The 25,365-nt window shown below is 39.7% G+C and overlaps 1 protein-coding gene across 1 annotated transcript; it reads left to right on the top strand.

The window, feature by feature from the left end:
* The first annotated feature begins 7,892 nt into the window (after positions 1-7,892).
* Positions 7,893-8,951, top strand: LOC118630117 (olfactory receptor 1L3-like). The gene has a single exon (XM_036261829.1). It carries the CDS (start codon positions 7,972-7,974, stop codon positions 8,947-8,949), a length of 978 nt encoding a protein of 325 aa, XP_036117722.1. The 5' UTR covers positions 7,893-7,971; the 3' UTR covers positions 8,950-8,951.
* The last annotated feature ends 16,414 nt before the right edge of the window (positions 8,952-25,365 follow it).

Genomic DNA, 25,365 nt, shown 5'->3' with positions numbered 1-25,365 from the left:
AAGATGCGATCCATGTTCCCTGCAACAACAAAAAAGCAAGTGTTGAGATAAAAATAATGCTGAAATTTACTCTGGGATAACTTTGAGGAAATACCTCTTCTTATATGAATGCCCCTAGTTTCCAAAAGAGTTTTTCCTTTAATTTCCCTTGATATTATCTTTCTATCCATCCACTCACTCCTCTAATCTTTAGTTTATTCCACTAAGAACCTTTCAATTTGATAGATACAAAGGACAGTAGGATGGTCCCTGCTTTTTGAAACCAGTGTATAACAAGGAAGGCATCACACTATACACAGAATGTCTTTGGTGTTTGTTATGAGCTGAAGAGCATACTAAATATCACATATTTGATTCTCACAACAATCCCATATGGTAGAAACTATAGTACTTTTAGTCCCACATTACAGATGAGAAAGCTAAGGCAAAGAGACTACGCTGTTGAAGATCTGAGCAACGAAACCTAGACTTAACCCTATCTAGTTTTGTTGGATGTAAATCCCACACTTGGCTGGCTGTCAGAGGTGGAGAAGGGGAAGGTGCCAAGGCTCTGGCCAGATGTCCAAGTCTCTACATCTTTGATGGGGGCACTGGAGTGAAGATCTGGTCCTAACTTTGTATGTCCAGAAACTTCTGTTCTTTTGGTAGGGGAGTTCATGTTCCATTAAGGCAGCTGAACTTACCTGGGATGAGAGTAGAAATGATCAATATAATCATTGGCTTTATTAATGATTAATTTTCAATGAATGATAAAATCTTACAATGGATAGACTTCTCATGTCTTTTCAGCTCAGGTTTTCCCAATAGGCAGATCTACATGATACACCAAAGAGGTAACTTTTTGAGGCTACTAAATGGATAAGAATATTTTGATGAAAATATTTTTGAAATGAAAATAATGAAATATTTTATTTTGAAGAAAATAAATTTCTTCATGAATGTGAGAAAATTAAACTTAAAATAGAGTATAAGAGAACATGTATTAAAAAGCAGAGATCTCTTATGCTAACTTTGCCCACTTCCATGTTTATTTAGGGTTTTGTTTTTTTTAACTCTTCTAGTGGTTCATACCTTTATGCCTCTAAATAATATGCTATTTGCTTATATAGCTATGTAATAATTTGATCAATTTAAGATATCTTTCAACTCTCTATTACGAAAGATGATGTTTTTGTTTGTTTGTTTTTAATCCTCACCGAGGATATTTTCCACTGCTTTTTAGATAGAGTGGAAGGGGGAGGGGGTGGGAGAGAGAGAGAGAGAGAGAGAGAGAGAGAGAGACATTGATGTGAGAGAGACACAGCAATTTTTTGCCTCCCCAATCCCCACTGGGGCCAGGGATCACACCTGCAACCCAAGTACGTGCCCTTGACTGGGAATCGAACCTGTGACCCTTTGGTCCTCAGGCTAATGTTCTAATCGCTGACTCAAACCAGCCAGGGCTGAAAGATGATGTTTTATCTTGTTTACATTATCCCCACTCTTTTCTCCTCCTCTCCCCCCTTTATAGATGATTATTTTAGTTCTCCAGTTGGTTGCTTTTTTTTGCTTTTAAGTTGTATACTTAAATCTGTATTTCTTATTCCATCAACTTCAGACTATACTTATTGTCTTCACCCCTGCACCCTCCCAAACTTTGGAAAGCTGTACCTTGATGTGTTTTTTGTCCAGATTAAAAACATATAAATTTTTCCCTGTCTGGTTTGGCTCAGCAGTTAGAGCATCGGCCCATGATCCAGAGAGACCCGGGTTTGGTTCCCACTAAGGGCACGTACCTCAGTTGCAGTTTTTCCCCAGCCCCGGTTGGGGTTGTGTGGGTGGAAGCCAGTTGATATGTCTCTCTCACATGTCACTGTTTCTCTCTCTCTTCCTCCCTCTCTCCCTCTTTATCTGAAGATGAATGCAAAAGTGTCCTCAGGTGAAGATAAAAATAATGATAAAATAAAATAAATTATGAGTTTTAACTATAGGTAAGCCTTCCAGGTAAAAGCTGAGAATCAATAGACAACTTTTATATTCATATAACTATATAAATATATTTCATTGCAGAACCAAATAAGGTGCTATAGTTGTATTTCCTCATTGATTAGTCCAGTGTTCCACCCAACTAAAGGAAAATACTCCTAACACCGAGATAAAGAACCAAAACTATTTAAGGACATCTCTCTTGGTGCTTTCTTTATAATCATCACACATGAAGCAGAAGCTTAAAATGTAAACTCATCTTTTGTCTTTATTCCTCCTTGTATCCCTCTCTGTGTCAGTGGATATAACTCAAACTATAAACTCTTGTGATCCTATTACTCATTCAAGGTAGTGGCCACATAGAGGTGTGTATATTGAGGTACAGATGAATGTGAAAGAAGAAGAGATGAGAAGAAAGGGAGACAGAATAAGTCCCTTCATGGAGAAAGGGAGGGAAAATGATCTCCAAGGGGGTGGAGGGAGTAGCAAAGTGTGCAGACTTATCCATTATGAGGGTAAGAATGTAATAAAAAGTGTATTTTTAATTAATTATATGCAATAAGAGTAGTAAGCAGCAGTAGTGCTCTGATTGGCTGACTTATGAGTCAAGATTTAGCTCTTTATCTTTCCTGTTTTCTAATATCTCAACATCACTTCCATCAGAGCCTGAGCTCTGTGGATCCTGTTGAGACAATTTTGAGGGATCAAGGATGCTGATGCCAGAGAGAAAAGTAATTTGTTAGAAGAGGTATGAAGGTATGCACATGTACAGATTTGAATATCTCAAGGTAGTAACCTAAACTGAAATCTGGGAAACAAAAAACGAAAGGAAGAATCCCTGAAATGAGACTGAGAAGTATCTCAGGTTTCCTAGTCCCCGCCTGGTGCTTCAGGGACATCTAGAGTCGTGGAGAAGGGAGGCAGCTAGAGTGTCAAGGCCGAACCCTGCTTGTTCTTGTCTTTTTCTTCTTTGATGAAAGCACAAAAGGGCATGAGTCTTCGCTGTTTTATCAATATCTAAATCTTAGGAATATGCACTAATGAATGTCTTCTTGGTCTAAATTCTATTTCAAGCCTCTACCTTGTGTTGATGAAAAAAATACTGGATCTGAGATATATAAATCAGAACTTCCTTTTTCTCTGTTTCAAGAATATATCTTCCATATCCTCACAAAATAAATGAGATCCTTCATCACACATTTCTTGTACCAGAAAGTTATGATTGCATGACTATATTCTCCATCTAAACCTTCATATTTTCATTCAAACACCTACCTTTCTATGTTATTATTGACAATTCCTCCATCACATTGCTTCCCTTGAGTATAATACTTGTACTTCATTCTATTCACTGGTCTTCTCGGTATAAACATCATACTATTTTCTACAAGAGGATTACAATGTCTTATTTTCTATTCCTTTCTATTTACCACTAGGGTAGAGTGTAACCTTATTCTCACCTTTTCTCTGTATCTAACGTCATACACTCAAGTCAGAAAATCTGGGTGGAGCTCTTAGCCACACTCTCACAATCTCACATTAGGGATTACCTTTGTGTAATTCTCCATAAAAGCCTTCTCTAGGGCAGCATATCCTAGAGAAGCAGCCTCACTTACATGTACACAGTCTGAGACTCCACCAACCCCAGAAGACTCCAAATGTGTTCGGATGAAATATTGATTAGAATGGGCAGAGCCCCTCTATCTTTCTTTACTAAGACTGTAGCTCAGAAGTCTGCTCCTTCTCCTTCCTTATACCTAGATCTCACTGAGGCAAAACCATAACGCTTCTGAAAACAATACTATCTGTAGGGAAGGTCTATCCTTTGGGGATCACCACAGCCTTGCACAATGTCAACAGTTGGGCAAGAAGAAACCTTAAGGGGAAATTAATTCTCATGTCATCACCTGAAGAAACCATCTTTCCTATACTTTCTGTAATGTCTTAACTCAGCTGCATTACTTGCAAGGCATGGGGCTGTATGAGATAGCAATAGGAGAGCTCTGACCACTGTCATGTTTCGTCCTGCTCACCAGTGACTTCCTCATTTCCTGCCCTCACCCAGTTGTATCCTTTAGCTGGATCTCATCTAGCCATCTTGCTTATCTATTTTAGAACTATCATCCTCAGAATACTTGATTTAAACAAGTCTTTGAGTATCAAAAAAAAAAGCAGAAGGTGAAACACCACATCAAAAAATCTGAGACTATATGCAAACTGGAGAGATTTTTGGTCTCATTTTAAAATATAATAATAATGACATATGGCTTATTGATAGGGGTTATGTATTATGGAAATGGTCGCAAATCGAGTACATACCAGTATTTTCCACCACGGACCTGCACAGAAGCAGCTCGGTCCTGTGCTAAAAAACCAAACTACTAATTGGTAAATGTGATCAAAATTCAGTGGGAACAGAAAAATATTCTAATCAATCAAAATGTAATCAATTTCCTTAAAATAATAAAATGCATTTATTTTTGTTTGCAGAGCAGCTATTTTACTTTCTAACCATCCTACTTACTTTGAGGAAGTGACTTCTTCCCTTAATGGGTAAAGGCTGATGGTATTGTCTAGTGCCCTCCCACTCCAGAATTTGAGGAAGGAGATAAGGGGAATGAAAACGGTTGAATGAGATTCATTTCTACCAGTCTCACCCTAAGTAGACAGTCCTGGACTTTAGGCTGTATTTTTTTTCTCCTTCCACCTGACTACTTACCCCTTCCTATGCATGTACACATCTATTACTTTAATTATTGCTCTAATAGACTTAGACATTAAATAGCAACAGCTGCTAATGTCGATGAAAAGTAACACAAATAGGCAGTTTGTCTACCACTAACGGAAGAACACACCACCACCTATGAAGAAGTCTCCCCTTTCCAAAAGTCAAGCATGAATCTGATTAAGCTTCTACATTCAACTTCAAATTTGTGGAAAATACAGAGTACAGAAGAACATGTAGTGACACAATGTAGTGATAAAATAAGACAAATCCAGACAGTAGGAAATTCCACAAGAAAACCACGCAATGTCTTCCACAAATAAACTATCAGAGCTAATAAACAAATAGAGCTTAAAAAAAAAAAATTCAGTAAATTTGTAGAATACAAGATCAACAAGAAAAATCATACACACACACACACACACACACACACACACACAAAACAATATTTGGGAAAAAAAATGTTAGAGGACTCATGCATCCCTCTTTCAAAACTTACTACAAAGTGACCACAATCAAAAGAATGTGGTACTTGCAAAAGGATAGACATACAGATCAATGGAATATAATTGAGAGTCTAGAAATAAACCCATTTATCTTTGTCAATTGATCTTTTGTTGCTGTTGACACTATTATAAATGTCTCCCATTATCCCCCCTTTGCCACCTCTACACAGCCCCCACACTCCCTTCCCTGGCCTTTACCACACTATTGTCTGTATCCATGGGCTATATGCATATATGTTCTTTGGCAATCCCTTCACCTTCATTTATCCATCCCCACCCACCTCACCTTTTTGACAAGAAAATAGCTAGTGAAGTTGAGCATAAGATGCATTTTTGTAATGTACCATTGAGGAAAAAATGCTGCCAATTATTTGTGACATGCCACAGATTTAAATTTATTCCATATAAAAGGTGGGAAAATATGATTCTCAGATATCAGCTATCAATAAAATATGAGAGCTGGATCATAGAAAATACATAGTTTCTGGAATTATGCCTGCATTTGAATCAGTGCTTCAAAGAAAAGTAGTCCTTATGCTAAAAGTATATGCTTTCAAGTTTAATCTGGCAAAGAAAAAAGTAAGGCAACATTTTGGCTCCTTTAGTCATTTGAAAGCTGTTCCTTAATATAAAATGTTAACTCTGTCGAAACAAAACAAAGATGCCTTTTAGTGTAGTGGTTCAACGACATGCTTTGGCTTCAAACAGCCTTTGGTTCAATGTATGTTTAACAGTTGCCCTGTTTTTCTAAGTCATTATAAAAATAGAGACATAAGTACACGTTATGAGGCTGTTGGGTGGTTAGCATGAAAAATAAATAAAGCACTGAGGAATAAATGTTAGTTGTCTTCCTTCAAGTGAAAATGATTTGACAATGAAAGTGATTTGTGTTTAATGACAATTCACATACTAAGGGAGCAGAGAAGACATTCCATTAGTCATCAAAAAATGTTTTTTGTAGGAAGCTTCATTTGAGCCTAGAGACCCAGGTGAAGGGAGAAATATATGAAAGTGAGGTGAGTGAATTATAAGATGTGATCAGAAATCAGTGACAGGAAGTGGGCACTCTACATCTGGCAGGGCATGTTGGGACCCTGATGTATGAATTCTGTGTGCTTTCATGAATTAAGAAGAGTAAAGATCTGAAGATGGTGGCTTCCCTAGTTGTAACCACAAGGAATGGGGGTTGACTAATAATGGAAGGGAGACCTGAGGTTGGGTTCAAAGGTTATGACACTCCCTTTTGTTGGAGGATAGAGTCATAAAGCCACAGCTACTAAACTAGCAGAATGTATCTGAACTTGGAAGGGGTTGAGCAGAAGGTGCCAATGTTGGGATACTCTGAGTAGTTGTCCTTCAGAGAAATGGAGGCACCAAGGGGAGGCCTAAGCAAAGCTCTATAGGTTCAAGGGGAAAATGGGACCCCGATGTCCTGCCTGGTACTCTGTCCTCAGTGTTACATGGGAATGACATCTCCTAGATAAGCCCCCAGAAAGGTTGGAAGAGCCAGGGACAGAAAAGTATTATCTATCTCCAACACCCATGCCAGGCTGAGCAGATGCTGCACTATACCCCGAGTCAAGGAGAGGGATGCGGGCCACTTAGAAAGGGAGAACACATAATTCCTCTGGATCCTTGGAGACAATCTTGCACTAAGTTAATAGATATTTTTTTTCTTGCTCTCTCCCTCCTCAAGCACCAGAGACTGAGTGACACGGTCTCAGAAGATACAGTCCCATGAGGGAAGCAGGGGATATGAGTATCTGTATCTGTGAAAGGGGATAAGAATCCAGGGAAGGAAGCATTCGGATTCAAGAAACAGAGATTTTCATCAGGTACCTTTTCTTCATGCTGTCTCTTGGCAGAGTTTTGTCTTCTTTTTGAGTAATCATTCCATGGAACACAAACGAGGGGAGTAAATGAATAAAATACATGAGGCAAGAACTCAATGTCCTTTCCAGGTAAGACATCAACTTTGAGAACGCCTGATGAGAAGGTAGGAATATCTGATCTCAGAGGGGTGATTAGTCCCCACTGGACACTAAATAAGAGAGCTAACTTATGTTCATGCTAAATGTTGATGTTTTTTCTATACTCGAAGGTTGAATCTTCCTTTAGCCTAGTTTACTTGTGAGGCACAGGCCTCAGGCCTCAGGATATAAAATACCAGCCAAAAAGCACAGAAGTTTGGGAGAGAACCTTCTCACACAAGTTCCCTCCCTTTCTCACTTTCCCTTCCTCTATCTTTCTTTGCCCTAAACTGTTTACGTTCAATTCAATGTTCTTTAAATGACTTTCTTGCTTCCATTGTAGAAGATGTGGAAAGAAACATCCTGACTTAAACTGATGGTTCTTCATCAATCACAAGCTAGGTGAGAGAGCTATCTCATGATTATCTGATGGGGGTTAGCCACCGATGATCCCTGCTCTGAAGCGGACCTGAACCTGATTCACAGCCCACATCTGTGGTGCCTGTGACTACTGGACCAGAGTAAAGAAGCAGAAAAGAAAATCAAGCTCTCCATTCTAGTCTCTCTTTTTCTCCACCCTCCCCCCTACCTCGAATCTGTTTCTCTATATCTCTATCTCAAAGATTTAAACAGAACAATTTAAAACACACTTTCAGCTCTGATTTTTCCATATTCAGGAAGAAGAACATTAAAGTAAATGCTCTATTAATAACAGCTCAGTGTAAGAACAAGATGGAAAGATGCTTGTTCCAGATAACAAGAATTATTTATTGACAGTGTTGTTTATCTGTAGGTGTATGTGTCCATGAAGATGTGTAACCTGACAAGACTCCCCGAATTCATCCTTTTGGGACTCTCCTCTCGCCCCGAGGACCAGAAGCCACTCTTTGCCCTCTTTTTTATCATGTACCTGGTCACCTTGGTGGGAAATCTGCTCATCATCGTGACTATCCGCTCTGATCCTCAACTCCAAAACCCCATGTATTTTTTCCTGAGCGTCTTGTCCTTTGCTGATATTTGCTACACAACAGTCATAGTCCCCAAAATGTTAGTGAACTTCTTATCAGACACAAAGACCATTTCCTATGCTGACTGTCTGGCACAGATGTATTTCTTCCTGGTCTTTGGAAATGTGGACAGTTATCTTCTGGCAGCTATGGCCATTGACCACTATGTAGCCATTTGTAACGCTTTCCACTATGTCACTATTATGAACCACAGATGCTGTATGTTGCTACTGGTCTTCTCGATAGCTTTCTCCTGCCTCCACTCCCTCCTCCATGTTCTCCTGGTGAATCGACTCACCTTTTGTGCATCAAACATTATCCATCACTTTTTTTGTGATGTCAACCCTGTTCTGAAACTGGCCTCCTCTTCTACCTCTGTCAATGAAGTTGTGGCCATGACAGAAGGGCTGGCCTCTGTGATGGCCCCATTTGCCTGCATCATCATTTCTTACCTGAGGATCCTCATTGCCATCCTCAATATCCCCTCAGCTGCTGGAAAACGCAAAGCCTCCTCCACCTGCAGCTCCCATCTCACTGTGGTGACTCTGTTTTATGGGAGTATTAGCTATGTCTATTTCCAGCCGTTGTCAAGCTATACCGTCAAGGACCGAATAGCAACAATCATCTACACGGTACTGACATCAATGTTGAACCCATTTATCTACAGTTTAAGAAACAAAGACATGAAACGGGGCTTAGGGAAACTGATAAGTAGGATTAAGTCTGAAATGGATAGGCTTTCTACTGCAACAACCAACAAAATTAATGGACCCTAACTGCAAGGGATGGGTGTGTGTGTTTGCACACAGACAGATACATGCACCAGCACCTAAGGCAAGTCTTTGGTGGAGAAATGCTCAGTCATCGTAGCTGAACCCTGTGGTTTTCCAACCTGTGGTCTCTGTCACGCCATGGCAGGACAGTTCCACTCATGTCTTAGTACCTAGACTGTGACTGCAGACTCACCCCATAGTATCTCTCCATTCCATAAAATCACATTCTCTTTACTCCTTCCATCTTTATTTGGAACCTCCCATATTTCCATCTACTTATAAATTCAGCTGAGTTTGGTCACTGAATATCCAGAACATTTTTGTACCTATCTATATAGAAATCTATATATGTGCAGAGATGTTTTTGCACACACAACCACTCTATTCACCTTGAAACTGCTAGAAATTTTTTGCAGGGGTGTGTGTGTGTGTGTGTGTGTGTGTGTGTGTGTGTGTGACTTTCCTATCAAACTAGCAGTTTCCCAATGTAGAGCCTGTTCCCAGATCATGGCATCATAGAACTACAGTCCTTTTCTTTGCATTCTCCCAACAGCTGGATATCCTGGGCTCTGGGTATTAGATCCCCAACAACTGACATCAATTACCCAACTGACTGTTAGTGAGCCAGCCTCTACACATGTTTTGGTCTCTACTCTTCCTCCCCTTCCTGTGCTCCAGGTTCATTCATCGCCTGACTCTCCCTGGGATACTTGCCTGTGTGCTCTTCTCTCTCAAGATGCCTGTGTTTCCATGTCTCTTCTGTCTTTTTTTTTCTTAAGAATAAAGATTTATTCCATATAATCAGAAATGTTTCCTATGGCCACTGGAGTAGAGTAAAAGAAAATAGATGTCAACTACTAGTAAGAAGCTTTGTTTAGAATGCCTGGTGAAAAAGAGGCTTCCGTTTCGTTGGAGAATGAATTATATGGCAATTATATACTAGTCTGATGAATCACTTTACCTTGTGCTGTGAAGAAAAACAGCAGTTTAATGTGATTCTCTCTCTCTCTTTCTCTCTTGGTGTTTGTATTTTAATAGATGGAAATGTCTAAGTCAAACAAATGAATCGTATTTTATAGTTTTTTTTCCTTATTGATTTTAGAGAGAGAGGAAGGGAGAGGGAAAGAGAGACAGAAACATCGATGAGACAGAACATCGATTGGCCGCCTCCTGCATGTCCCCCACTGGGGATTTGGCCCACAACCCGGGCATGTGCCCTGACCAGGAATTGAACCAGCGACCTCTTGGTGCATGGGTTGATGCTCAACCACTGAGCCACATCAGCCGGGCTCTCTTGTGGTATTTTAGACAAGAAATAAATGGATGATTTTAAAGTTTTTAAATGATGGAATAAAGAGTCTTTAACCTCCTTTGATTTTGCCTCAATCATCACTCATCTAGGGCAAGGCAAAGTCTGGGTAAGTATATGTTGCTGAATTTCATTTCTTTTTTTTTTATTTATTAATTTATTTCATTACAGATGTTTCTCCTTTTTCCCTGCAGATGCCCTCATCCCTATCACACCCCCTTTCATTTCTTTATTACATTAATGGCAAATTAGTTTTCACTTCCATGCCTACTCTGATCATTTAATAAGAACTATACAGTGAAAAATATTTTCCCTATCTCTGGGCTGAATGGAGAAGGATGAAAAAAGATGGACTACAATGTCTGCTATGTGCATGGGAGCAAAAAGTACTAGTACATATTACAAGCGAACTTTACAGTTCCCATAAGTCTCAAGAACAATAAAAATGAGCGTAAAAAAAAAAGGATTGAGTAGCTACTCAATAAAAATTTGTTAAAAGAAAAAAAAACAAATTGGGCATGCAGACATGCAACTTTATTTCTGTAAGTTCATTTCTACAGTTTAATTTTATTTTTGGTTTTGAGCCCTCAGTCTACCTAATGTAACTCAATTCTGACTTTTCTCAACCCAGTCAAATAATGTTGCAGTGACTTTAGATTTATAAATTAGCCCCATTCTTCATTCCCCACCTCTCACAGTTATCAGTGCTTCTTCCAAGTCCTGTTTCTAACTCTCAGGGCTTATGCAACTTCCCCCTGATGTCTCCAAAGACAGAGCAGTTCTTGTTTTAGAGTAGTCTATATTTTGACCCTATACTGAAACCTATTTCTGATATCTGACCTTACTCCATTCATTTGGCACCATGGATGATGGGTAGGGCTTGCTTTTGAGATTGGTGACTGGCTTTCATTACTCCTTCTATTCTGCAATGATGATCCAATGGAGATAGCATCCTTAGCCATCATGAAGTAGTTTTTGCCATATCCCTTCGATGTTAGTCTCCTCTCTTCTCCCCACCAACCTGGCTTTTGTCTCTCTCAATCATCTAAATTGAATGAGCCACTCTAGTCCCTTGGAAAACCTTTGGATTACCTCCAGGAAAACCCCAAGGGCAATATCCAGTCCTCTTGATGTCTACAAATCCAATGCCACTGTTTTCTATTGTCCTTTCTAATTCTAATAGCATAAGGAGCACCAAACCAGCACAGCCTCATCTGGGGCACAAGGCACACATCCAATCACTCTCAGATTCGCTGACTTAAAAGTCCTTCCACGAGCTTCTCACGCATTATCGAAACGGGTTCCTTTGCTTTGATTTCTCTTTCAAGTCTTCTCTGGGTTATGTGTGGGCCTCAAGTGATGACTCTGAAAAAATAGAATTTGCTTTCCAACACCTTGGTGTAAGACTGAATTGTAGCCTCTTCCCCCACAAAAAAAAAAAATTATAATTTAAATCCTAACCCCCAGTATCACACAATGTGACTCATTTGAAGATAGGGTCTTTTAAAAGGTAATTAAGTTAAAACTATTTCATTAGGGTGGGCCCTAATCCAAATAGCTGGTATCCTTATAAAAAGAGGTTAGGTCACAGGCACACAGAGAAAAGACCATATGAAGACACAGGGGCAACAAAGTCTAAGAGAGGCCTCGGAGAAAACCAACCCTGCAATACTTTGGTCTCACGCTTCCAGCCTCCAGAATTGTGAGAAAATAAATTGCTGTTGTTTAAGTGACCATTCTGTAGTACTCTGTCATGGCAGCCCTAGAAAGCTAACATAACATCTTTGATACTTTTCCTGGTAAGAAATAAAAAGTAAATGGTGCTTAATGTCTCAAATGTCTAATTTACAACATATGCTAGCCACCTATCTTCAATTCTGGCTGTAAAATAAGTTCTGAAAACCTGAAAGTCTGATTCATAGAAGGGAATATAAAATGGGAGACTTTAGCCCTGGCCGGTTTGGCTCAGCGGTTAGAGCGTCGGCCTGCGGTCCTGAGAGACCCGGGTTCGGTTCCCGCTAAGGGCGCGTACCTCGGTTGCAGTTTGTCCCCGGACCCTGGTCGGTTGTGCGGGTGGCAGCCACTCGATGTGTACCTTTCGCATCGATGTTTCTCTCTCTCTCTGTTCCTTTCTCTCCTTCCCACTCTACCTGAACAAAAAATGGAAAAAAGTCCTCAGGTGAGGATTAAAAAAAAAAAAAAAAAATGGGAGACTTTAGCAAAACTTCTAGCTTGCCTAGAAATAAGACCTAGAACTCAACTAGTGAGACATTGGGGTGCAAAGGTCAACATTAGAACAGGAAGAAAAGGGAACCATAATTTAAACTGAAGCCTCAAGTTGGTTAAAAAAAAAAAAAAACCCTGGTACCACAGGACCTTTGAAGCTGTCCCTGCCATCAATCCCATGTGTTATGTGGGAAATATGAGAGGGTCTTTCCTAGACCTTCCTGCCAAGCTCTGTCAGGGCAGAAGCTGTAATAGCTCCTGATTTCAACACAGGGGAGAGTAAGGCTGAGTACTCAGTCTCCTCCTGATAACATTTTACTTTTGAATCTAACTAAATTGCTTTTCCATTTCTTTCTAACATTTGTAATTAGTCTACTGCCTATGAGAGCCTATTTTAAAATGTTATTCAGCCCTGGCCGGTTTGGCTCAGCGGTTAGAGCGTCGGCCTGCGGTCCTGAGGGACCCGGGTTCGGTTCCCGCTAAGGGCACGTAACTTGGTTGCAATTTGTCCCCGGCCCTGGTCGGTTGTGCGGGTGGCAGCCACTCGATGTGTTCCTTTCACATCGATGTTTCTCTCTCTTTCTCTGTTCCTCTCTCTCCCTCCCACTCTACCTGAACAAAAAATGAAAAAATGTCCTTGGGTAAGGATAAAAAAAAAAAAAGATGTTATTCAAAGAAAAACAAAGATAAGAACTTCGGATGCACTGCTAGGATGGACCAAAAAAATGGGGGGGGGGGGGAACCAAGTACAACCAAGACTGAAAAAGAAATTTAGGAATAGCAAATTATTCTGGATCAATCTGGCTACAACATCTGGCTGTTGGTCAGCCTCCGTACTTGGGTCATACAAGAGGGATCATGGGTGCCGTGTATAAGTTTCTGCATATGGTTTCTCTCTCTGCTGGGTATGTCAGGCAGGGTCATTCTGCTCAGAAGAAACTGTGGGTAACTGAGGGGCCCAGACTTATCCTCAATGCCCCTCGATGAGTTTTAAAGGAAAGAGGAGTCATGAGATGACATATGGCTGGGGACTATGAGGATGAAGGTACCCATGGAATTCCCTGCTCTGGGCTGACCAACGTGCACCTGGTAACAGGACTTCCAGCGGAAAACATCCTGTTGTGCCAGAATGGCAACTAAATTCCAAAGCCAAGGAAGAAGGTTGTCATCCCTACGTTCTAAAGGGTGCTTGAGCACTTGGAATCTAGCCCCCACTCCTCGGGGCTTTGGGGAAGGTGTCAGCACAAGCTCTGCTAACACCAGCCGCCACTCTGCCTCCTGCTTCCCCAGCCAGTGTATGAAGAGGGACAGAGACAGGAAGGACATCAGCCTTTCGAAGTGAGAGGGATTGTTTGCCTTCCCCAAACCAAGAAAGAAAGCTCCTTAAAAATCATTTGAGACATTAGGGATGAATGCTCGATGGGAACACTGGCATGGACCCCTCAACTGGATGGTTTCCAGTTACTAAACTTACAGATCTGCCTGTGGCCATCTCCACCCAGTAGTGCAGTACTCTGAGGCCACAAGTAACAAATACATTACACACAATAAATCTTAGCCCAGAAAACTGAAAGAAATGTGAAAAAACCGATGCATCTTGGGGGAAGCTTGGGAGGAGTTAAAGAATGAGTAATATTTGAGGAACAAATAAAAGGGCATAAGGGCAGATTCAAAGTAGAGGTCTCACCAGTTTGGTGTATTGCAGGCCGGTGGGGATTGGCCAACATTCAATCAGCTGGTTGACATCACATTTATGATCACTGTTTTGTCTATAACATAGGCTGTGCAAAGTCAAAGAATTCTCTTGATGACCTGCAGAAAGTCTTTTTTAATTCAGTTTTGTCCTTCACATCAGCTACTCTATGCCCCACTCCACGACTTTATTCCTGAGACTATAGGTAAATGGGTTCACCAAGGAAGCCAATATGGCTTAGATCACTGTCACAACCTATCCCCAATCGTGTGGCCAAACAGTAGCTTGAAAAGGACATAAGTGATACTCCCACAGAACATCTTGCAATTCTGATATGGGAGTCATAAGTAGAGATGCTTTGCATTTCCCTACAGCTAAAGAAATCTTGGACCTCTTTAATAAATGGTGTTGGGAAAATTGGACAGCTACATGCAAAAAAATGAAACAAGACCATCAACTTACACCATACACAAAAATAAACTCAAAATGGATAAAAGACTTAAATGTGACCCGTGAATCCATAAAAATTCTAGAAGAAAATGTAGGCAACAAAATTTCGGACATCATACGGAGCAGAATTTTCACTGATACATCACCTAAGGCAACAGAAATAAAGGAGAAAATGAACACATGGGACTACATCAAACTAAAAAGCTTCTGCACAGCAAAAGAAACAATCATCAAAATGGAAAGGCAACCCACTGTATGGGAGAACATCATTGCCAATGATGTATCAGATAAGGGGTTAATTTCCAATATATATAGAGTACTCATGCAACTCCACAAAAGGAAGACAAAGAACCCAATTAAAAAATGGGTAGAGGAACTAAATAGACACCTCTCCAAACAGGACATACAAATGGCCAAGAGACATATGAAGAAATGCTCAACATCACTAATCATCAGAGAGATGCAAATTAAAACAACAATGAGGTATCACCTCACACCTGTCAGAATGGCCGCCATCAACAAATCATCAAACAACAAGTGTTGGCGAGGGTGTGGAGAAAAGGGGACTCTAGTACACTGCTGGTGGGAATGCAGACTGGTGCAGCCGCTATGGAAAACAATATGGTGCTACCTCAAAAAATTAAAAATTGAACTTCCATTTGACCCAGTGATCCCACTGCTGGGAATATACCCTAAGAAGCCTGAAACACCAATCAGGAAGAATATATGTACCCCCATGTTCATAGCAGCACTATTTACAATAGCTAAGATCTGGAAACAGCCCAAGTGTCCACCAGTAGACGAATGGATAAAAAAGCTGTGGTACATATACACAATGGAGTACTATGCAGCGGTAAGAAAGAAAGATCTCTTATCCTTTGAGACGACATGGAGGGACCTGGAGAGTATTATCCTAAGTGAAAGAAGCCAAGCAGAAAAAGACAAATACCACATGATCTCACTTATATACGGAATATAATGAACATAACAGTCTGAGGAATACAGTAGACCCAGACACATGGAAGTAGGGCACAGACTGACATCCCTCAGAAGAGGGGATGGGGGGTGGGGGGTGGGAAGAGATAAACCACAGAACTTATATGCATGTATACATGACCAATGGACATGGACAACTAAGCCGGGACAGGGTGGAGGGGGTGGGGGTGGGGGGTGCCAATGGGGTAAAAAGGTAAAATATCTGTAACAAAAAAATAAATAAAAATTCATAAATAAATAAATAAATAAATAAATAAAATAAAATAAAAAAAACAAAAAGAAATCTTGGAAAGAGCAATGAGGATTCACAGATCAGAAATGATGATGCAGGTAAAGGGGTCATCACAGCAGCTTGAACCTATGTCATTCCCACAATTTCACTGATACAGGTGGAAGAGTAAGGCAGTGTCCACACTGGATTGACATCACATAAAAAATGATAAATGAGGGAGGGGAAAGGGAGACATCAGAAATACTTTCAACAATAAAAAAAAAAAGTGAAAACAAACAAATTTTACCATGGGAAAACAAATAGAAAATATTCACCTCATTTCTCCCTTCCAGCTTTCAGAACTTAATAAATAAATGTCTGTTATTTATTTTAAAATGATAAATGAGACTGGAAGTGCAGAAGGTAAATCAACACACCAGAAGGAACTGCAGGAAAGTGTGGAGCTTAGAGACGGAGCAAGAGATGGCCCAGCAGAAGGATGTACTGGTGGTGAATGTGATGGTGATGTGATGGGAAGACTCACATATAGACACACTGCAATCAATGGCCATGACTGTCAGGTGATAACTGTTTGTGTCTCCAAAAGCCAAGAAGAAATATATCGATATCAAATACTCAGTATAGGAAATGAATGGTCTTTGTCTCTAATAAAAAATGTACTTGCATCTTGGGGGTCATGGTTATCATGTAATAAAGAGCAAATGACTGGATGCTCAAGAAGAAAATATGGGGGGTCTGGAGTCAAGAGTCAGAGGGAGTGGCCAGAACGATTAACAGGTTCCCCACTGAAGCAATGAGGTATGTAATTAGAGAAAGGGCAGAGAGTGGCTTCTCGTCCTCAAACCAAAAGGAGGATCTCTGGAGGATGAATTCAAAGTGGATGATTAAGTTGCTCCTTCCCATTGGCTTGAATTCACTTGTAGATATGTAAACACTTTTAAAATGGTGCCAGATTAAATTCTTAGCAATTCAGTCCCAAAAAACACATGTAAGACTACACATTTCTCTATTTCCCCACCAACACTGTATAATCTCAGTCAATCTGATGTTGGACAGGAGCATTTTGGCGCATTTCTCCCTACTGCTGCAGCAAAGCATCTTTGACTATCTTTACTGGGCATTTACATCTGCTCTCCCTTAAATTGCTTACTTAAGTATTTGACCCTTCCGGGGAGGTATTTGTTGACATTTTCTTAACAAATGGTAGTATCTCTATAAATTGAAGATATTAGTCATTTGTTTTCTATATGTATTTGCAAGTATTTTCTCCAAATAAACTATCTGCCATCAGCTTCAATTATAAAATCAACATTTTTTTTTTACTTTCCATATGGTCTAATTTGCTCATCTTTTCTTTCATGTTCTCTCTCATCGATATTTCTATCTCTTTCTCCCTCTCCCTTCCTCTCTATAATCAATAAAGAAAAAAAAATATTTTTTAAAAAGTGATAAAAAATCTTTATTTTTTTCTATCAATTATTCTTATATGCGGTACCATACATAAATTACGGGATTAAATGGACTGTGTATAGCCCTGGCTGGTTTGTCTCAGCTGTCAGAGCATCAGCCCGAGGACCAAAGAGTCACAGGTTCAATTCCCTATCAAGGACACATACCTCAGTTGGGGGTTAAATATACAGCCCTGTCAGGGTCGTGCGGGAGGCAATCAATCAATGTGTCTCACATCAATGTTTCTCTCCCTCTCCCTCACTCCTTCCCTTCCACTCTATCTAAAAATCAATGAAAAAACATCCTCGGGGGAGGATTTTAAATAAATAAATAAATAAATAAATAAATAAATAAATAAATAAATAAATAAACTGTGTATAAAGTTCTGAGACCAGCACCTGGCTTGTAATAAGCATCCACTAAATATTGTTATTTTTGTTGTTGCTGCTACTTATATGTCCCTTTCATATGCATAACGTGATAAGATAGAAGACTTGGATTTGATCATAAAAAGATAAGTTAGAGTTGCTTCATCCAGAGCTTGCTTTGTTGAAAGCTATTTAAACATAACTAGTTTAGAAACAGAAAGAATCTTCTGCTAGCTCTCCAGACTTCTCTGCTTTCGAAGTCTGTGTCCAAAGACAGATAACAATTAAATGTTGCTTTGCTTTCACTTTGCCAATTTTTCTTGGGCAGCTGAATCTTAGAGTGAGATCCAAATTTTCCTGAATTCTCTGGCCATAATGCCCTCTCATAATTCCCATCATGTGGTGAGCCAGCATATACCACTGTCCCCTGAAATCTGCATGGGATTGCTTCCTGGACCTCCCAAGAATACCAGCATCCTTGGATGCTCAAGTCCCTTATATAAAGTGGTGTAGTATTTGTATATAACCTATGCACATCCTCCCATATACTTTAAATCATCTCTAGATTACTTATGATACCTAATACAATGGAAATGTTATGCAAATGATGTTATACTAGTTATACTGTTATACTAGTATTGTTTGGGGAATGACAAGAAAAAAAGTGTGTATAAATTCAGTACAGGCACAACTATTGTAGGCCTCACTACATAGTACACATCATTAACAAGGTAACATTTCTTTTTAATATATTCAATTCAGTTGGTTGAATTTGTGGATACAGAACCCATGAATACAGAGGCCCAACTGTACTTTTTATCATACATTTTAATAAATTTAAAGATGCCAACACATGTACACGAGGTTATCATGGTAACTGATTTGACAGCACAAATCAACCATCTACAATTTTGACTGATGGAAATTAATGACCTCATTTTAACGATGAGGAAAATGAAGTTCAAAGGGGTGAAGTGACTTATCCAAAGTCACCAGCAGGTAAGTTGTCAACAGAATTCAAACTCAAATTTAACTAACTTTAAATCAGAAATGCCTGATATATGTACCCTAACACCATGGGGAGAAGCAGGAGCTGTCTGAGGCTATATCTTAACCTGTGTGAGGATGTCACCAAGGACAGCCATAACCTTCCCCACAGTCCCTTCTTGGCTACTATTTCAGAATTCTGAGCCAGATGGGCCCATGTTCTCTGACTAGGAGATGACACTTTTGCTCTCAAGATAAAGCATGCTTCTCTGAGTAGTCTGCTTCTCTGACCAGGGGCTGTGTTGAGATCAGTTGTGACCATGGTTACGTTGAGATTGACTTAATGTGCTAGGGAACAACAGGCTTAATTCCCAAAGAGAAGCCAAACTTTTGCCCCTGGATTCTATTAAATTCATCTGTAAAAGCTGCCCTGAGTGGTTAATTATCATCAAAGTAAATGAGCCTGGAGGTTCACCAGCAAGAGCTCCCCAGAGCCTCATTAAGAAAGTTGAAATTGGACCTTATCCCTCTGAGAGACCTTCTGCAGTGACAGTGGCTCAGAAACTTTTCAACAGATTTCATGAGTAAGGTCCCCTCATTTTCCCCCTGGGCTAGTCTCAAGGGGCTACATTCTGCTTTAATTATAGAAAGAGGAAAGAGGATGCCATAACTCAGGCTTTGCTTGCCTCATCTGAGGCCAATCCTCCAAGGAAAGCATTGGAGGAAGCTACTAAGGAACCAATTTTAGAGGGAGGGGATTTTTTTTTTAATTAAATGTATTGGGATGACATTGGTTAACAAGATTATACGGGTTTCAACTGTATTTTTTTTTTTTTGAGGGGGGAATGAAAGAAAGTTTAAATGGTTTATTTTCTGTCAGTATTCTCTGACTCTTTAATATGCTAATATGCATTGTGAATATACAGTACACAATATATATTTTTTGTGGCATTTTTTAAAGGTACTTAACCAGAGCACTATTGCTCAACTGTACATTTCTATGATACATAATCTATTGCATTGGGTGCCCACCACTCAAAGTCAAATCATCTACCATCACCAGATATATGACCCCCTTTATCATATCTTCCCACACCTCTTCCGTTTGGTAAACACCCTACTGTTGCCTGTGTCTACAAGTTTTTGTTTGCTTATTTGTTCATTTGTTGCTTTCAATTTTATATCCCACATATTAGTGAAATCATTTGGTTCTTAACTTTTTCTGTGACTTGTTTCATTTAGCATAATATTCTCAAGGTCCATCCATGTTGTCACAAATGGCAATATTTCATTTTTTCTTATGGCTAAGTAGTATTCTAGGTTTTTAAACCAGTTCTAGCCAGAGACTTTTTCCTTGTATTCTTTGAATAATATTATCCTTGAAGCATACAAATCAATTCCTTAATTCCTTTTGGTCTCCTAATTCAAAATCTTTGTGATAGTGTCTACTTTCGCTAAGAAGTGGTTCTTGACCTCCTCCATGGATTTAGCACATAAGAAGATCCTGCCCTGGCCAATGTGGCTCATTGGTTAGAGAGTCAGCACATGCACCCAAGGGTCACAGGTTTGATTCCCAATCAATGGTACAAACTTGGGTTACAAGTTCGATCCCCAGCCCTGCATGTGGGAAGCAACCAATGTGTCTCTCTCAAATTGACATATCAATTGTGTCAATTTCTCTCTGTGTGTGTCTCTCTGTCTGTCTCTCTCTTTCTCTCTCTCTCTTCCTCTCTGCCACCTCTCTCTTCCTTCCTTTCCTTCCACTCTCTCTAAAAATCAGTGAAAAAAAATATCAAATATCCTCAGCTGAGGATTAACCAAAAAAAAAAAGATGATGATGACGATGATGACCTGGCCTGGCTGATGTGGCTCAGTTGATTGAGCATTGTCCCAAGCACCTGGAGGTTGACTCCTGATTGGGGCACATGCCCGGATTGCAGGCTTAATCCCCAGTGGGAGATGTACAGGAGCAGCCGATTTCTATCTCTCTCCCTCTCCCTTCCTCTCTCTGGAATCAATAAAAACATATCTTTTTTTAAAAAGCAGATCCTGCTGCCCAGGACCACACCCCAGATTAATTAAATCAGAATCTCTGAGATGTGCCCTAGGTATCAGTAGTTTTAAAGCACCCACATGATTTCAGCGAACAGTCAAGGTTGAGACCACTGATCTCTTTGGAGGACCCCAGTTGGCTTGTGAAATTTGTTAGAGCTGGTATTGTCATTTTAGGTCTCAGTAAATTTATTAAATTCTTCCCCTGTCTTCCAGGTATGTTTTTATATAACATAAAAGTTTTTTGTGTGTCAAAGGAAGACAAAGAACCCAATTTAAAAATGGGCAGAGGAACTAAATAGACACCTCTCCAAACAGGACATACAAATGGCTAAGAGACATATGAAGAAATGCTCAACATCACTAATCATCAGAGAGATGCAATTTAAAACAACAATGAGGTATCACCTCACACCTGTCAGAATGGCCGCCATCAACAAATCATCAAACAAGAAGTGTTGGCGAGGGTGTGGAGAAAAGGGGACTCTGATACACTGCTGGTGGGAATGCAGACTGGTGCAGCCACTATGGAAAACAATATGGTGTTACCTCAAAAAATTTTTTTAAAAAAATTAAAAATTGAACTTTCATTTGACCCAGTGATCCCACTTCTAGGACTATACCCTAAGAAGCCTGAAACACCAATCAGAAAGAATATATGTACCCCCATGTTTGTAGCAGCACTATTCACAATAGCTAAGATCTGGAAACAGCCCAAGTGTCCATCAGTAGACGAATATATAAAAAAGCTGTGGTACAAATACACAATGGAGTACTATGCAGCTGTAAGAAAGAAAGATCTTGTATCCTTTGACATGACATGGAGGGACCTGGAAAGTATCATCCTAAATGAAACAAGCCAAACAGAAAGACAAGTATCATATGATCTCACTTATTTGTGGAATATAATGAACATAACAGTCTGAGGAATGGGGTAGTCCCAGAGACATGGAAGTGGGGTACAGACTGACAAACCCCAGAAGAGGGGATGGTGGGGAAGAGACAAACCACAGAACTTATATGCATGTATGCATGAACAATGGACATGGACAACAAAGCTGAGGACAGGGCAGGGAGGGAGGGGGAGGGGGGAATCAATGGGAGGGAGAAACATCTGTAACAAAAATTAATTAATAAAAATAAATAAATAAATAAATAAATAAAAGTTTTTTGTGTGTCAATACTTGATGGCAAGAAGACACAAAGAAGACACTAAGTTAAAAATACTTTAATTCTACTTTTCTGGTCTTTTATATTTGTTTTCTATTTTCTATTTCTTCAGTACAGAAATAACACATGAATACAGTATAGTTGTGAAATTTAAATGGAAGTTATAAAGTAAAAACGGAAAATCTCTCAATCCCACCTGAAAAACTATTATTTATAAAAATATATCTTTACATATGCAAATATAAGGATTAACAGTACTGCCCTGGCTTAGTGGCTCAATTGGTTCGAGCATCATCCCCTACATCAAAGGGTTGCAGGTTCAATTACCAGTCAGGGTACATACCTAGGTTGTAGGTTCAATTCCCAGTTGGAGTGCCTACAGGAGGCAATTGATTGGTGTTTCTCTCTCACATCAATATTTCTCTCTCTCCCTTCCTCTCTCTAAAATCAATAAAAACATATACTCAGGTGAGGATTTAAAAAAAAAAAAAAGAATGTTCAATGAATTTAGGGGAAGAATAGACGAACTTAATGAGAACTTCAACAAAGAGGAAACATAAAAACAAAACTAGAAAACATAAAAGAACCAGTCAGAAATGAAGAATACATTAACTGAAATGAAGAATACATTACAGGCCCTAGCCAGTGTGACTCAGTTGGTTGGGCATCGTCCTGTGCACTGTAAAATTGTTGGTTTGATTCCGGGTCAGGACACACCCAGTTGTGGGCTCCATCCCTGGTAGGAGGCATGCAGGAGGTAGCTGATTAGCGTTTCATTTTCACATCAATATTCTCTGTCTCTCTCCGTCTCCCTTCCTCTCTCTCTAAAAAGCAATTTTAAAATATTTTTTTTAAAAAGAATACATCATAGGGAATCAACAGTGCAGTGGATGAAGCAGAGGATCAAGTCAAAGATTTGGAATATAAGGAAGCAGAAAACACCCAATCAAAACAGCAAAAAGAAAAAAGAATCCAAAAAAATGAGGGTAGTATAAACAACCTCTAGGACAACTTCAAGTGCACCAATTCGCATCATGGGGACACCAGAAGGAGAAGAGAGAGAGCAAGGAATTGAAAACCTATGTAAAAGAAATAAAATTGGAAAACTTCCCTAACCTGGTGAAGGAATATTTCTTGCCAATCCCTTTTGGCCTGCAAAGTTTCTGTTGCGATAAGAGCTGACTGTCTTATGGTGAGTGATGTTCATGGAGGAAGCCATGTATGTGTTGGGTTAGGAGATATGTGGGATCTTTGTACCTTACTCTCAGTTTAATTGTAAACCTAAAACTCTAAAAACTAAAGTCTATTTTTTTTAAGGTCTCTTTCCCTCAAGCCAATGAGAAGTACTCGTAGGAGATCCAAAGTAAGGAAAAAGAGTAAAATAAGGCTATTTATTCCACTAACTTGCTTTCTGCTGGTCACTGTAGTTTACCTGTGTCTATATACTAGAGGCCACAGCTCTTGTGAAGGGATACTCTACATACAGCATCCCTGTTCAGGTTCTGAACCACTCCCTGTCATTGCCCCTTCATACCTACAGTTAGAGTGGCTCCTGGCTGTTGCTAGGCTAACTCACTACATTATCCCTTGACAATTTCCTTAAAGTCTACCCCTACCTTTGAAAATAATCCCTTCATTAGTCTCTTCTGTCTTGGAGTGTTCCATCTATTTCTTGCTAGGACTGACTGACTGACATAAGGAAAAAGATACTAGAGGCAAATAGACTTACTAGGGGTTTGATGTAATATGCCAAGTGAGAAACAGTAAGTCCTGAGCTAGGGCACTGGCAATGGAGACAGAGAAGAGAGATCGTTTTGGAAAATGGTGAGGAGGACGTTTTAACCAGACTTGGTGGTCAGTTAAATGGGGAAGGAAAAAGGTGTCCATAAGAGGGAGGAATTAAAAGCTATTCCCAGTTCCTGGCTTTGACAGCCTGATGGATGGCCATACCGGGCCTGGGAAAGGAAACAGTTTGGGTGTGGGAGTGGTAACGGGTATATCCAGTAGCTAGATATAAATATAAAGCTTTTGCTAAAAGAGGATTGCTTGGAAATGTGTGTGGGGAGGTAGAAGACCGAGTAAAAGCAGCTGCAGTTCAGAAAAAGCAGCTTTTCCTGTCTATCATCAGAAGTCCACAAAGCCCTTGTGTACGGCTGTCCCTTACTGACAAAATCCTGTCTCCAATCATAGAGAATTTATGCCGGAAAGAGGACATTTCTGAGGAAATATTTCATAATTCCCACTACATCCATGAATATCTAATTCCCTAACAACTTTGCTCCCTTCTTATCTTCTCAGCCTCCACATAAACCCAGCCCACCTCAAAGGCAAAAGAATGGAGTAAAGATTGTCTTCAAAAAATGGTGTCGGAACAACTGGACATCCACATGCAAAAAACAAAAAATGAATGTAGGCACAGACTTCACATCCTTCACAAAAATTAACTCAAAAATATAAAACTCCTAGAATATAATATAGGAGGTGACCTTGAATGTGGAGATAACTTTTCAGACATAACATCAAAGACATGATTCATGAAAGAAATAATCGAGAAGCTAGACTTCATTAAAATTCAGAACTGCAGCTCTGCAAAAGACTCTCAAAAGAATGAGAACACAATCCACAGACTGTGAGAAAATAGTTGCAAAAGAAATATTCGATAAAGAATTGTTATCTAATGAACTCACAGAAAGAGAAACTAAAAAACAATACCATTTACCATTGCGGCCAAAAAATTAAGATACCTAGGAATAAACTTAACCAAAGAAATAAAGGACCTATTCGCAGAAAACTACAGGTCATTGAAAAAAGAAATAGAGGAAGATATAAAAAAGTGGAAGCACATACCCTGTTCATGGATTGGAAGAATTAACATCATTAAAATGTCCATACTACCCAAAGGAATCTAGATGCAATGCGATCCCCATCAAAATACCAACGGCATACTTCACAGAATTAGAACAAGTACTTCAAAGTTCATATGGAACCAAAAAAGACCTCGAATAGCCACAGCAATCTTGAAAAGGAAGAATAAAGTTGGAGGAATCCCATTACCAGATTTCAGGTTATACTACAAAGCCACTGTAATCAAAACAGCCTGGTACTGGCACAAGAACAGGCATATAGACCAATGGAACAGAACAGAGAACCCAGAAATGGACCCAAGGCAATATGTTCAATTAATTTTTTTTATTTTTTATCCTCACCCGAGGACATTTTTCAATATTTTGTTCAGATAGAGTGGGAGGGAGAGAGAGAGAGGGAGAAACATCGACGTGAAAGCGACACATCGAGTGGTTGCCACCCACACGACCCAACCAGGGCTGGGGACAAACTGCAACCAAGGTACGTGCCCTTAACGGGAAATGAACCCAGGTCTCTCTGGACCGCAGACCGATGCTCTAACAGCTGAGCCAAACCGGCCAGGGCTCAATTAATATTTGACAAAGGTGGCAAGAACATACAGTGGAGTAAATGTCTTTAATAA

This window comes from Molossus molossus, unplaced genomic scaffold (genome assembly GCF_014108415.1).
Source record: "Molossus molossus isolate mMolMol1 unplaced genomic scaffold, mMolMol1.p scaffold_m16_p_14, whole genome shotgun sequence".
NCBI classification, from domain to species: Eukaryota; Metazoa; Chordata; class Mammalia; order Chiroptera; family Molossidae; genus Molossus; species Molossus molossus.
Note: the sequence above shows the minus strand (reverse complement) of the source record. Positions and strands in the feature narration are given on the sequence as shown.